The following is a 15,059-nucleotide window of genomic DNA, read 5'->3' as shown; positions in this document are numbered from 1 at the left end:
ATTAAATATCGTTTTCAGTTAATTCAATAATTTGTTCCTTAATCCATTCATTTTTAAGATTAAGCTATTTAGTTTCCAATTTGTTTTTACTTTTTGTTTCTATGGTCCCTTATTTTATACAATTTTTATTGTATTATTGTCTGAAAAGTATGTATTTAATATTTCTTCTTTTCTACATTTACTTACAATATTTTTTTGCCTTAATATATGTTCAAATTTTGTAAAGGTGTCAGGTACCACTGAGAAGAAAGTATATTCTCAACTATTCTCATTCACTTCTCTCCAAATATCTATCATATTTAACTTATCTAAGATTTTATTCATCTCCTTGATTTTCACAGATTTATAATATTGTTTTGTTTAAAGTGTGGATATTATAACATTTGGTACATTTAATACATTTAATATTGATAATGCTTCATTATGTTACCTTTTAACAATATAGTTTCCCTGTTTATCTCTTTTCATTATATGTATTTTAGCTTTAATTTTGTCAGAGATCATGGCTGTTACCCCTGCTTTCTTTGTAACAGCTGACACATAGTATATTCTGCTTCAAAACTTTATTTTTACTGTATATATTTCTCTCGTTTTTAAAGTTTGTTTCTTGTAAATTGTTGGGTTTTTTATATATTCTACTATCTGTTTTCAATTTAGGGGTGAATTCATCCCATTCACACTTAATATCAAAATTATTCGTGTATTTCCTTCTATAGTATTTTCCCTCACTGTCCTTCTGTTCCTTTTTTTTTTTTTTTTTTTTTTTTTTTGCTATATACCTCCTCAGATGTCCATTTTTTCCATTCACTGCCTCTCCAATTTGCACCCTTTCTTAAAAATCTTCCCTTTATTTGCAAGGTTCCAAATTAGCTCACCTTTCTAAGGGCTCTTCCCTCATCTTTTCTTCCTTATCTTTTAGTTCTTATTCTATTAAAAAATGCCTTCCTTATGCCCCAACTATGTCTTTCTATTTCTTGATATGATTCTTTTCTAAAGGTCTCTTATCTCCTCAGTTTAACTTCCTATTTCTTGATATGTATTCCCTTCTAGGTATCCCTCCCTTTTCTTATCTCCTAACCTTTGTTATGAGGGTGGTAAAGTCACTAATGGGCCTTGAGCCAGTAACAAGTCTAGCAGGAGACTGAAGTTGGATGTTAAGAAGGATGAGCAAACTCAGCTGCGAATGAGTTTGGTTCAGGTTCAAATTCAAACCCTGAAAGCTAGCTGCCCTGTGAACCTTTGCTGCTAACTGCTAGGCTCCTTTAAGATGACAGGCAGCCAACCCCTCCCTGCTGAGGTAATTGCCTCTTATTGGATGGAGGCAGACCAGCAGGAAGTGTGTGCATGAACTTCCTGTCCCAGCAATGGAGGTTTGGTTCAACCTCAACTGCTCAGAACTCTCTCTCCTTCCCTATCAACCTTAGCCTTCATGGTAAATGAATAACCACAAAAATCTCTGATTAAGGCTAAGGGTTTTATTGAACACTGGGAAGGAATAGGCAAGGTAAGAGGGGTTGGTGTTACTAAGCTGTTGCTAAGGTCATGCTGGGTGATGCTGGCAAAGGTCCTAAGCAGGTCTTGAGAGACCAAGGGCAACACTAAGGTGTCTCTGGTCAAGAGATTGATCAGATCTTCTGGCTAATTTAGTTGATAATGAAAATAGTTATTGTTGAGTTACTCTTAAAGAAGGTCCTAATATCTAGGCTATTCTAATTTCCTACCCACGATCTTCCTCTCTTCACCTCCCTTCAACCCAGGGCCCCAGGGGAAGGGGTAGATGAGTGGACAGGGTGAAGTCAGGGGAAACCTGAAATCAGGGAAACAGAACCCAGGCTTGGGTTTGCAGGGGCTTTTATAGTCTCAGTCCAACTGCCAGTTGGCACCTGCCCCATGGTATATCCTCAAGATTCCATCCAGGGTAAATGACAGCTCAGCCTAAAGTTAATATTGCAATGCAAAAACCCTGCATTACACCTTCTCTCTTCTTAATCAACTCTTCCTTCTCTTAGTCCCTTAAGAGGAAACATAATCTTACCCACTTTTCCCTCCTGTTTCTCCTAGATGTGTATATTTTTCTCTCTTTAAATTGAGCAGGGTTCTAATACTACCAGTCCCCCAGTCTTCTTCCTCTTCTCTGTGGCAGAAGTTTTTCCATTTTGTTTCTTCTTAGTCTATTTTATTATTATTTTGGTTCATTCCATTGTATATCCTTTGACCTCAAATATTTTATCAATATTTCAAAGCACCCATGTACATTTTCCCATATTTCCCAATGAAATAATTTGGCCTTTTGGATTGCATGTGACTGGTCTTTCATCATTACCTTTATATGTTTCTTATTGACCAAATTTTCTCCTGAGTTCTGGGTTTTCCCCCAAGATAATGGAAACTCTTTTAATTCATTACATATCCATTTTTGACCTTGTATAATTATGCTCAGCTGTGCTATATGTTATTCTTGCTTGTAGACTGTTATTTTGCTCTATAAAATACAATCCATGTCCTTTGATCTTTTAATGTTGTAGCTCCTAAGTTTCTGTAGTCTGATATTCTACTTAGTCACCCACTCAAGTTCTAATTTGTTACTGATCTCACTACCTCATCTAGAACCTGTAGGCAGTTCTGCCACAGCACCTGCAAGCAGATAATTCACTTCCCTCTTTGGCAGCAACAGGGACTCCACGGTCCTGGGAGTGGCCACAGCCAAAGTGGGTCCCAGTCTCTCAGCAACCATACTCATCAGTGTGCACTGTTTCTTTATTCCCACTCTCCCGTTGCCAGAACCCGGGAGAGAGCAGGTGTCTAGTCCTCATTTCTCAGGCCCCCAAGGTCTTGTAAGGTCTAGTGTCCATTGATTCTGTGGTTTTCACTCCCTTAGCCAAGATTGCTGCTCTCAGGGCCCTCGATCTGCCTTCTCTAGGAGGAAAGCTCTTTATCTCAGCAGATAAAGGTGAGGCTGCCTATCATGACCCCAAGACTGCTTTGTTGATTCCATGTTGTTTGCTCTTCTCTGGTCCCCAGGGTCTGCAGCTGTGAAACTGATGTCAGGGAAATTGGAAACATTCTTCCATAGTTGTCCCTGGCCATTCAACTTCACTCCCAACTTCTTTTTTGTGTGTGTGTGTGTGTATGCCACTTTTAGAATTGATTCTGTGGAGTTATTTTTTTTATGGCTTGTGGGGGTTATTAGAAAGGCAAGGAAGCTTCAAGAACTACTCTTTACCTTCCCCAAGAATGATTTTTTGAAAGTCATATCAAGAATTTATATTTTGTAGAATCTCACCAGGTAAGTGCCATCTTTTTAAGTTTGCAATTGTTCACTTAATAAATGTGTATTAAATACTTATTAGATGTAGATCACCAGGCGAGTTATAAAATTTAGATAAAAACCTTGACCCTTGTCTTTTGTCTTCCAAATTCTCTTCAGATTGCTAAAGGAAGAGAAATTGCAGGCACCTTTATCCCTGCCCAAAGACATGAGAGACTTTGGAGAGGTTATCCTTAGATATGGGAAATCAGTCCAAAATAATATCCAGTTAAAGGGACATCTATCACCTTCTAATTCTAATAAAAGATGCTACAGAAAAAATCAGATATTTGTTGTGGCTATCATCAGATCTAAATTATAGAATAAAATGAAAAGGAATATATTTGGAAGTTGATAATTAGTGGAGATGGATGGATAAAGTGAAGATTGTTTTTGAGGATGGGAGATAAGAACAGATATATTTGTAGACATACAAAAAAGCATACTATTTGATAGGCAGAAATTAGATATTAGTGAGAGTAGGAATCATAGGAAGGCAATCTACTAAACAGCATGGAATTGGATCAAAAGTACGTAAGTGGATGGGGATGGGGTTGTGCTGGTCTTGACAATGAGAACCATCTCTTCATGTGAGATGAAAAGCAACAGTAGGGGAAAGTATCTGAGTGATGAAATAAGATGAGAAGGTCATGGCAAATTCCTTTTTTGTGAAATATGCAGCAAGCTATGAGGATTTGGGGAGGGGCAATGATATTTCAAGAGAGCAAAGGATATTTCAAGAGGGATGAAAAGTTTTGGGAAAGGAATTATGGCAGTGGGACAGTGAATCAATTAGGGAGATGTAAAATCAATTAATAAACATTTATCAAGTGCCTACTATGTGCTAGGCATATGCTGGAGATACAAAAAGGAGCTTACAATATAAAAGGGAAGATAATATACAAACAAATATATACAAAGCAAGCTATATATAGAATAAATAAGAAATAATTAAAAAGAGAAGGCACTAGAATTGAGAGGTTAGAGAAAGCTTCCAATAGGAGATAGGGCTTTAGTTGGGATTTAAAGGAAGCTAAGAAAGTCAGCAATCAGAGCAGAGATAGACCATTCCAACTCTAGAAGCCAACCAGAAAAATGTCTTTAGCCCAGAAATGGAGTTCCTTTCTGTAGGAAAAGTCAGGAGGCTAGAGTCATTGGACTGAAAAGTGGAAGGGTATAAGGTATTAAGAAGACTGGAAAGGTAGGAGCGATAAAGTGATATTTTGAAGTGCTTCTTTCAGGATAAGAATGTCATAAGAAAGAAGAAAAACTGAAAGCAGAATAAACATAAGAAACATCTAAGATGACTGATACCAAGCCACAGATCCCATGATACAAAAAGGAGAGAGCAAGGTAAATTTGGTTTCCACAAAGCCAAAAATAACTGACTGATGCCTACCAGAAACAGAGATAATGGCACAAAGGTGGGAGCCAGCCTGGTTGAGAGTGGGAGTATACATGTGATGGTAAGGAGTGCAGTTACTGTGATGTTGGTAAGTAAGAAGGTGGAAAGAGTTGGTCTAGAAGTCCAACCTGACCTGCAGTGCAGTTCCAACAAATATTAGTAGGGATAAAGAAATGGATAACCTCTGTTAGGCCAAAAGGGTCAACAAGGGTGGAGGAATCAAATTACTGAATGGCTTAATTTAATCCTTGCTAATCTTATCTTCAATTCAACAAATATTTACTAAGTCTACTCTGCTCAAGACACTCAGCAAAATAGCAGATATATATATATATATATATATATATATATATATATATATATATATATAAAGATAATCCTTGCAAGCAAGAAATTTACAATCTAGCCGAGGTTTTAAAACATATAAAAAATTAGCTACAAGGCCATGAGAAATTCAAGGCTGGTTTCAAGGAAGAGGCAACATCTGGGCTTAACCCTGCAACAAGTGAAGATTTAAAAAGTCTTTTTTTGCCAACAAAAATATTTTAAGTTTATTATTGTCTTCAAGTCTATTTTGTATCACCCATTGTGCTAGGCTTTCTAGGGTAAACATAAAATATGATCTTGATTTAAGGAATAAGGAATAAGATCTTGATTTAAGGAATAAGGAATAAGGAATAAGAAAGACAGAAATTGGACAGGAAGGTGTAATTAGAGGTGAGGTGCAGTGCATTCGTGTCTATTCCATCATCATAGTGTCTTAGTGATAAGAAGCAAAGAGAAGTCAGAAAAGTACCAGAACCAGGAGAGACGTGTCAAAGAAATGAAGAACATGTTTCAAAAAATTTAACTTTTATTTTATATTTCTCTTTAAGCTATATTTCACTTACATGCTCCCCCCCTCCCCCAGGGTACAAGGAGTGCCACTCTAAGGGAGAGAGCTGGTAAATAATTTTTTTTAAACCCTTACCTTCCATCTTAGAATCAATACTGTATATTGTACTAGACTTTCTAGGGTATTTTTCCTAGGGTATCTTATTCCTTAATTCAAGATCATGTTTTATGTTTGCCCTAGAAAGCTCTAACACAATATAAAATGGAATAAATAATTTTATACCAGCTACCTTACAGGTGAGAAAATTAAATTGATTCTGTGTAATTTCTTTATTGATCCTATTTACAATTAATTGATTTTGTCCCATAATTGCCAAAAACTTTTTTTTTGTTTTGTTTCTAAACTTAGTTCAGGAATCCATCTGGCCTGTAATGAGATATTCAGTTCTCATGCTAAACATTGTTTTATTCTTGCCTCAAGGAAATCTGCTCTCCTTGAGGGATGCAGGTGGACATCAGAGAGTCTGGTCTGGTATCTTTATACAACCAAGGTATCCTTTAAGGGTGTCTGATTTACTATCCAATGAAATCTGGTCCACTATCTCAGACTTTTCAGGTGGACTCAAACAGTGAACAGGAGGAAAGGGGTAGGGCTGGTACAAGCCCTTCATTCCCAATTTTCCATCAGTCATATTGTCCCCCACACCTCCAGTCTATAACCAATCATATTGATTTCATCATTCATGATATAGAACTCTTATAATCTATCATAACTTGTTCTTAGCCTATGAAGTCTTGCTCTTTGTTCTGTACTCCCCAAAACTATCAAAAGGGGCTGTTCTTCTCCACAGGGTCTTTGTCTTGCCAATAAACTATTATTTTTCTTGGAGAGAACATGCCTCAGTCTATCTTTGTTGAATTTCACATGTGACATAAAGCTGGTAGGAAGAAAATATTTTGTAAACCCTTAAAGAATTAACCAGATAAGTAAATTGTTATTATTACAATAGCACCATCATGAAAACAGTACATGTTATATCAAAACACATGATTTAAAATTTTTTTTAATGGAATGCAATAAAAAACACATGGTTTAATAAGATTTTGTTTTCTGACAAAATTTTAATGAATAAAAACCTAGTAAATTCATTGAGGGCAGATAATGTATCTTAGATTTATTTTGTTCTGTGTCTACTATTTTTCATATAGCAATCTTTTGTCTAAACAACTGACTGAAAAACAAGAATTCATCTTTAGAGTAAGCAAAACAGTACCTATAAGAAAACTGATAATCATATAGGAAAACAAAAGATTTTTTTTGCTAAACTTTTTGCCAATGTTACAAAAAAAAGATGGTACTATAGCCTAGAAGATTTGGGATTTGGGAAGGCCAAGACTCAAAACATAAAGTTGTAAACATTTGTAGCATTTGTATAAATGATTCATGATCAGTTGATACAACTTATTTTATGAACTGGGGAGTCTAAAATGTGGTTGGAATAAGTCAGGAAGAAAAATCCTTTATGGAAAAATTAATAATACCCTCTTTGTGACTCAAGAGGGAGTAGCAGTAAATGCAGAAAAAAGAAAATTAAACTATTATGGACAATACAGCAATGCTACTTGAATATGAATGAAGTTTTCTGCCTTAAGAAACAATGCAAGGAAACCAGGGAAGCCAGGTGAATTGATGCAAAATAAAGCGAGCAGAAATAGAATGATCTGACAGTTACAGCAATATTGTAAACATAATCGATAGGAAAAGACTTAGTAACTTGGATAAAAACAATGAACCATAAGAATTAAAAAAAAAAACTCATAATGAAAATGCTATTTATCTCCAGATAGAAAATTGATGGACTCAGACACTGATGGACTCAAAGTACTGGCTGAAGCTTTTTTTTTCTTCTTTCTTTTTCTTGGTTTTGTTTTCTACTCTCTTCCCTGGAACATAGGTAATGTTTTGCATGCATAAGGGGAATTTCTTGACTTCATAATGATTGGGGGGGCAGAGAATTTGGAACTGAAAATAAAAATTAAATTAATGGTATAAAAATGGTATAAGGAATAAACTGATTAGAGAATATTAAATACATGACCATAAATGGAGATGTGAGACATGATCTAACTATGAGGAAGTTCCTGAAAAGCTTTCTTGAGAGAAATGAAATGCTGATACAAAAGCTGTGAAAATTAGCATTAAGTTTATATGGGAATATGGATTCTTCTTACCAGAAGTTATTACCACAGCTATTTGATTCTTATTTTGCATCTATTTTATTTGGATTAGAGGACACAAAATAGTTAATAGAGAATTGATACCCAAGACAAGTAGGAAGACAGTAAGAAAATGACCTTGATAAATTCAAATCACTAGATAAGTATAAAAGACCAGGGAGAATGCTAGAAAATGGTAGAGATAGGGAAATATTCTGGGAAAAAAAAGAAAATGTAACCTATAGGTCAGAGAGCCTATTTTTCCAGCAACACTACAGAGAAGGTTAATGAAGATTTAAAAAGGAAGCAGGAAAAGACAACACGTCTTCACTAAAGCAAATCAATAAAGGCAGGAAAGGCTTTTGACAATATTAGGCACTAATATATGTTAAAAACCCTACAAAGAACAGGTTTAGGATTTTTAAAATAACTATCTAAAACCAAATATGCGTTATATGCTGTGGGGAAGACTAAAAGTTTTCCTAATAAATACAGAAGTAAAGCAAGGATACCAACCTTTTCTTCTGTTATTAAATTCCACTTAAAATAACTACAAAATGCACAAAATACCTAGAAGTCAGTCTACCAAAGATAAAATGCTCCCCAAAGGAATATAGAATTTAAATAATTAGGAGAATATTTGGTACTCATGGCTAGGCTATGCCAAAATAATAAAAATTACAATGTTACACTAACAATTTACAAACAATGCCTATACTAAACCAAACTACCAAAGATATAATTTATAGATCTAGATAAATAATAATAATAATAAATTATTTAGAGGAATCAAAGATCTAGACAATCAAGAGAAATGATGAGATATGTTTGGAATAAGGGCAGAATAGCATTTGCAAACATCAAGTTACATTGTAAAGGAGAATTCATCAAAAGTATTTCATACTGGTTAAGAAATAGAAAACTTGATCAATGGGGCAGATCTTACACAGAAGAATCAGAAATAATTGAACTCAATGATCCAATGTTCAAAAATATGAAAACATAGATTACCTATTTCATAAGAATACTAGAAAAACTAACTGGAATTAGTGGGAGAAATTGGGTTTACACCAACATATTATACCATATATTACAAGAAGGTAAAAATGCATACATGACTTGAATATTAAAATCATACTTTCTAAAAATCAGAAGAGAAATGAAGTATGTATCCTTCTTAAACAAAGGTATAAAGATGATTGTAAAAAAATAATTTCAGTTACAGAAATTAGAAGCCTTTTTATGAACAAAATGAATATAACTAAGATAAGAAGGTCAAATAGTTAACTGAGAAAAGATTCTGATCTTTGGTCTAATAACCAAAATAAGTAAGAGAATTAACACAAATATATAAGACCAAAAGCCACTCCCTAATAAATCAGAGCTGAAAGGATATGGAAAAAAAGAAAAATTATAAACTATTAACATATGAAAGAATGTCCTAAATTTTTTAATACTGAGAAAAGCAAATCAAAACAACTCTAAGGTTCCTTTCCCTCCTACCCAGGAAATTGGTAGGTGATAAAATATAAGAATAGTCAATGTTGGAAGGGATGTGAAAAGATAGGCACAGTAATATATTTTTGATGGAGATATGAATTGTAACTATTCTGGAAAGCAGCTTGGAATAATGTGGAAAAAATGATTAAAATTTCCATACTTTTTGTCTCAGAGACCCCACAGAAGGTCAATGACAAAAAGGAGCGACCCATATACTTATAGCAGTACTTTTTGTGGTAACAAAGAACTGGTAATAAAGAAGATGTCCTTTGGATTGGGAATAGCTAAAGTTGTTCTGGCACATGAATATAATGAAATATTTCTATGCTAAAAGAAGCACAGCTAGACTTAGGAACTGATGAAAAGTGAAGCAAAGCCAGGAAAACATTCACAATGATTACAATATAAAATGGAAAGAAAACAAAACAATTTAAATTCATAAAGATTGACCCCTAAAAAAGTAGGGGCCACCCTTATGGCTATTATATATAATGTTAGTTTTTTTCAATGTTAGTTTATCTAAATTTTCTTCTTCTTAGAAATTCCTTATTTAAAGTATGGCTTTCTGGGAGTGAATTATTGAAGAGATATAGTAGGAAATGTATATGACATTAAAAGATATCAACAAAAAATAATTTTAAAAAGCTGAATAAACTTATTTCTTTTGTGGGGAGGGTGGCCAGAATAAATCAGAGAAACACTGTAGAAGAGCAACACATTTGACTCTTGTGAAACATTTTTGGAGAAGATGGAGAGATTAAGACTAGATCAGAGTTCTTAACTTTTTTTGTATCATGGACCTCTTCTCAAAATGTTTTTAAATGCACAAAATAAAATATATAGAATTATAAGAAAACATATAGAATAACAATTATAGTGAAATAATTTTGTTTTTTTTTAGTTCAAAGATCCCAGGTTAAAAATTCAATGAAAGAAGTATCTGATGGAGAGCCCCAGTAATTTATGCTTGGTTCTATATTGTTTAATGACTTGAAGAAGGGGTTAGATGGAATGTGTGATAGAAAGCATGCTGGATTTGTAGCTCTGCCCAAATACAAGCTTTGCTACTTTCTACCTGCATGACCTTGAACCTTAACATCTCTGAATCTGTTTTTTCTTTTATAGAAAGAAAAGGTTGGAGTAAGTGGCCTATAATGTTCCTACTAGCTCTAAGTCTATAAGATTAATAGATAATACAAAGATGAAAGGGATTGCTAACACTATCTAAATCTTAATCTACAAATCTTGATAGATTCTACACTTAGATCGCTAATTAGATAGATAGATAAATTAGATAGCTAATTCTAAAACACAGGCAGTGTAAATGTAAAGTCAAACATTCGGGTTCACAAGTACAATATGGGGAAGGCATTGCTAATTTGTTTTAAAATGATCTGGAGGTTTTGGTAGGTTTTAAGTTTAATGAATTAATATAATATAAAAAAAGCTAATATGACCAGAAACATTTAGAAAGGCATAGTGTCCAGAAAGCAGGTGATTCTACTATACTTTGCCTTAGAGCACTGTGCTTAGTCATGGATGCCATATATTAGGAAAGACATTGATAAGCTAGAATGTTGAGGAAGGCAACTAAGAGGGTGAAGATAATTTCATAAAAGGGTCATCTGAAGGAACTAGGTGTTGAGCTTTGAGAAGAAAAAATAAAGCTGAGTATTTTAAAAGTTTTTTTCATAGAAAATAGTTCAGACTTATTCTATTTGGTCCATGTGTATAGCCATGGTTAGATGTTGCCAAGAGGTGGATTTTAGCCTCAACAAAAGGAAAAACTTCCTGATGATCAGAGTCATTCAACAGTGGATTCAGGAGGTAGCTAGCTGATTCTCATCGTTTGAAATCTTTAAGCAAAATCTTGATGGCTATTTTTCCAATATTTTGCAGAAGATATTCTTTTTGAAGTATGTGACCTCTGAGATTCTTTTAGTTCTGATTCTATAATTATAGAAACTTTTAAGGTGGCATTTCAAAATAATACAACTCTAGTATTTACTAAACTGGTTATATCAATAGAGCCTTTTTTTCTACTGCAGCTTCTTTGATGTTTAATAAGGTAGGAATTCTTAAACACTAATTACACTAAAGTTTTCCCCTGGCATGGATTCTCTTATGTTCAACAAAACCTGTGATCCCAGTAAAATTTTTCTCATTTATATGGTTCTTGTTCTTCAAGATTTCCCCACTGTGTTTCTGTCTCTTCTTTACCTTCAGAGGCTTCCCTGTGTGCAGCATCATGAAAAAATCTATTACCGATGTGGATTCTCTGATGCCTGAGAAGATGTGAACTCCGCCTGAAAGCTTTTCCACATTTACTACATTGATAAGGTTTCTCCCCAGTATGGATTCTGTGATGTTCAAGAAGGCTACAGCTCTGACTGAAAGTTTTCCCACAATCATCACATTCATAGGGTTTCTCACCTGTGTGGATTCTCTGATGTTTAATAAGATCTGAACTGTGACTGAAGGCTTTCCCACATTCTTCACACTCATAAGGTTTTTCTCCAGTGTGGATTCTCTGGTGTATAACAAGAGCTGAACTCCCAATAAAGGCTTTCCCACATGCGTTACACTCATAAGGTTTTTCTCCAGTGTGAATTCTCCTGTGTTTACTCAAACCTGAACTTTGAGCAAAACACTTTCCACACTCCTCACATTTATATTGTTTTCTTCTAGTAGTGTTTCTCTTGTTTTTTTCTAATCTGCTTTCTTGTTCACCAGATTCTCCACCTCCTAGATCCCCGGAAACCTTGCTGCTAAGCTGGCAAGGTGGGTGAAATTTCTTGTGAAGTTCTTGTTTTTGGATTGATTCTCTGATATCCATACTTAGTTTATCATCTGCAACAATAAATATATCATCAAATGCCGATGTGGCATATCAGAGGCAATGTCCTGTATTAGTAAGATGTTTGGTCTTAGATTTGGGTTTGCATATCACCTTTGCTGCCTGATGTCTTTGTTCCCTTTTCTAAGCCTCACCTTCCTTCATGTGTAAAATGAGGATAGAAATACTTGTACTATCTAATACTGATGCAACCCCCTCACAGAGTGCTGTGAGGAAATTATTTTGTAAATGTCTACTTCTATAATAATAATACAAAAAAATCTGTAAGAGAGTGAAAAATATAGATCTTTACTAAGAATTTACAGCTCTCGTATCCAACTAGACTGGCAACAAAGTTGTTATGTCTTGGAAATTCTGCCTTTACAATATCCTTTGTTTTAGTTTCCTTCTCCTATAGACATATTAGACAGACCCAGGTTCAAGTGCTCATCATTTATAGCCTAAACCAGAGGTGCCAATCACACAGCTTGCAATACTCCCCAGTGTAGTCCACCAGATTAAAATGTAGTTGAGAAATATTTAATCAAATAAATAAAAATAAAATAGAATATAGACAATGTTAATATGGGGTTTTCTGAGTCAATATGCAGACTACAGAGATCCTTCTATATGGTTTAGAGGACCTGTTTTCTATTTGACACCAATGTCTTAGACTACTGCAATAACTTAACTGTTCTCTCCCTCCAATTTCTTTCCCTTCCAAATCTACTCTCTAAACAACTGTAAAATTAATATCTCTAAATTATTATTTAGATATATAACTTATTTATATTATTATTTAGATATATAACAATAGTTAGAACTATTGTTCTAACCATGTCATGTTCTCTGCTTAAGGAGCTCAATTTTTCTCCAGAATAAAATATAAATGCTGATTTTAAGTCTTTAAGAGCTTTAAAAGTCTGCCACAATCTTGATCTAGCCTATATTATTCTTTTTCATGAATTGTACTTCTAACATGGTGTCACATTTCCTATTTTGTGTCCTTGTTGTACTCTTACCTCCATCTTCACTTCATATAATCCCTACTTTTCTTCTATGTTTTACTTCTAAGTTATACTTCAACTATGTTATAATAATCATCCCTTAATTTCTTGGGTCCTCCACCCCAGAAAATTTGCCTTTTATACATTTATATTTGTTTCTATGTCGTTTCCTCTCAATATATTGTAAACTCTATGAAAGTAGAGACAATTTTGTTTCTGTCTTTGTATCTCTAGTATGAAGCACAATGCCAAGCATATTACTGATTATTAAAAAATGACTGCTGAATGAAAGAAAGAAAAAGGTAAACAGGTAACTTTTTCTGACACTGAAAAAAGAAGAATGGCAAAATTGGAGATTCAGGCAACCCATAAGAAAATTAAGCATTTCTAATTTAGTGAAGTTCAGCACGTGACGTAAGCGAGGAACTGCCAGTTTCTACAAAAGTCAAACAATGTTTTGCATGAAATACGTATATAATTCAGATCAAATTGCTTGCCAACTCCAGGAGGGAGTAGAGAAGGGAGGAAGAGAGACAATTTGGAGCTTAAAACTTCAGAAAACTTATATGGAAAAAATAAATTACAGAAAACAGTGGTAAAACAAGAATTCCAAAGTAGAGACAGGAGACCTGGATTCTACTAGGTATATTATAATGACCAAGATATTTAACCTTTATGCAGCTGAATTAAATTATTTTAAGTTTCTAAAAGTGTGCTTTGAAGCCATCTCAAATTCTCCTCTTGTCTTTAGAAGTGTTTAGAAGTAGAGATTCATAATCTGACCTCATAAAAGGTCCCACAGCTTCTAACAATAATGCAAATCAAGAAATTTAAATATAGACTAATTCCCTGTTAAGTCCTTACCCAAGGAGATTATGTCTTCATAATTTTCCTGGTTTGCACCTCTACAGAGGATCATTTCAGATAATTCCAGCTGCCCCCATTCATGAGGAGTGAGAGACAAGGATTTACCTTCCATCTTCAGCAACCCCTGAAACAAAAGGAAATCCTCACTGCTGACATCTAAGAATGTTTTGAGAGAAAAGGAGATGACTTAGAAATAAAGTATTTTACTGAAGAGCAGAATGACAATTTTTATCAATAAAATGAAATTAATAGTCTTTATTTTTTTCTTTCTTTCTTTCTTTTAATTTTGAATATTTTCCCATAGTTACATGTTTCATGTTCTTTCCCTCTCCCCCAAACCTCCCTAACTTCCCTTAGCTGATGCCCAATTCCACTGGGTTTTACAAGTATCATTAAAAATCAAGTCGTTAAAGGAGAAAAATGAGTAAGATGTGATCTCATTACAAATGGTGAATATCTAGAACAAGTATTTCCATCTTTACAATGAGATAATATACCACAGAGGATTTAGAAAACAATGTATTGTAGTGTCAAGAACTGTGGAGATTTCGAGTAGGGGAAGGAAAAGTAGACAAAAAAACAAAAACAGACCTTAATAAAGAATTTAACATTGAAAATATCATAGAATTAACAACAATCCAGGGAAGATGGAAAAATTATTTATAAAGATGAGGACAGAGATATGGACAAAAAAGAATATAATCTTGTTATGCAAGCTAGAACTTAAAGTATATGTAAAAGATATCTGTTCAACTGAATATTTTTAAGTATAAACTAAATAGAAAAAAGAAAGGCATTTAAGAAGGCTGGACTACTTGGTTTTGAGTTTAAGAAACACTGTGATTAAGAAGTTTAGGCAAATACGACACAAATCTGAATGTCTCACATCAGAATTTGGACTAAGTTTCCTTCTAGGGAAATGCCTGAACAAGTTCTGGAATAAAAGGATAAGACAATACCACAATTAAGCAGCAGCCATGTCCTCTGTGAGGGCATCTAGGGTTAGAGCTCACCTGAAGCCTTGGAGTGGGAAGCACAAATGCTGTCTCCAGGTCTTTACAGGTCTCTTTAGTGAAGCAGGCAGGA

General features: G+C 34.2%; 1 protein-coding gene across 1 annotated transcript in view; it reads right to left on the bottom strand.

Annotated features, from left to right (window-relative positions):
• Positions 1-14,091, bottom strand: part of LOC123248011 (zinc finger protein 665-like) — a 183,998-nt gene extending 169,907 nt beyond the window's left edge. Inside the window, exons 1-2 of the mRNA XM_044677154.1 lie at positions 13,971-14,091; positions 11,529-12,113 (exon numbers count right to left, since the gene is read on the bottom strand). Coding sequence (XP_044533089.1) covers positions 11,529-12,113; positions 13,971-14,085 — 700 coding nt within the window. The 5' untranslated portion in view covers positions 14,086-14,091. The remainder of the gene's footprint in view (positions 1-11,528; positions 12,114-13,970) is intronic.
• Positions 14,092-15,059: the final 968 nt, after the last annotated feature.

This window comes from Gracilinanus agilis, chromosome 4 (assembly GCF_016433145.1).
Source record: "Gracilinanus agilis isolate LMUSP501 chromosome 4, AgileGrace, whole genome shotgun sequence".
Taxonomy (NCBI): domain Eukaryota; kingdom Metazoa; phylum Chordata; class Mammalia; order Didelphimorphia; family Didelphidae; genus Gracilinanus; species Gracilinanus agilis.
This window is presented reverse-complemented; position numbering and strand designations above follow the sequence as displayed.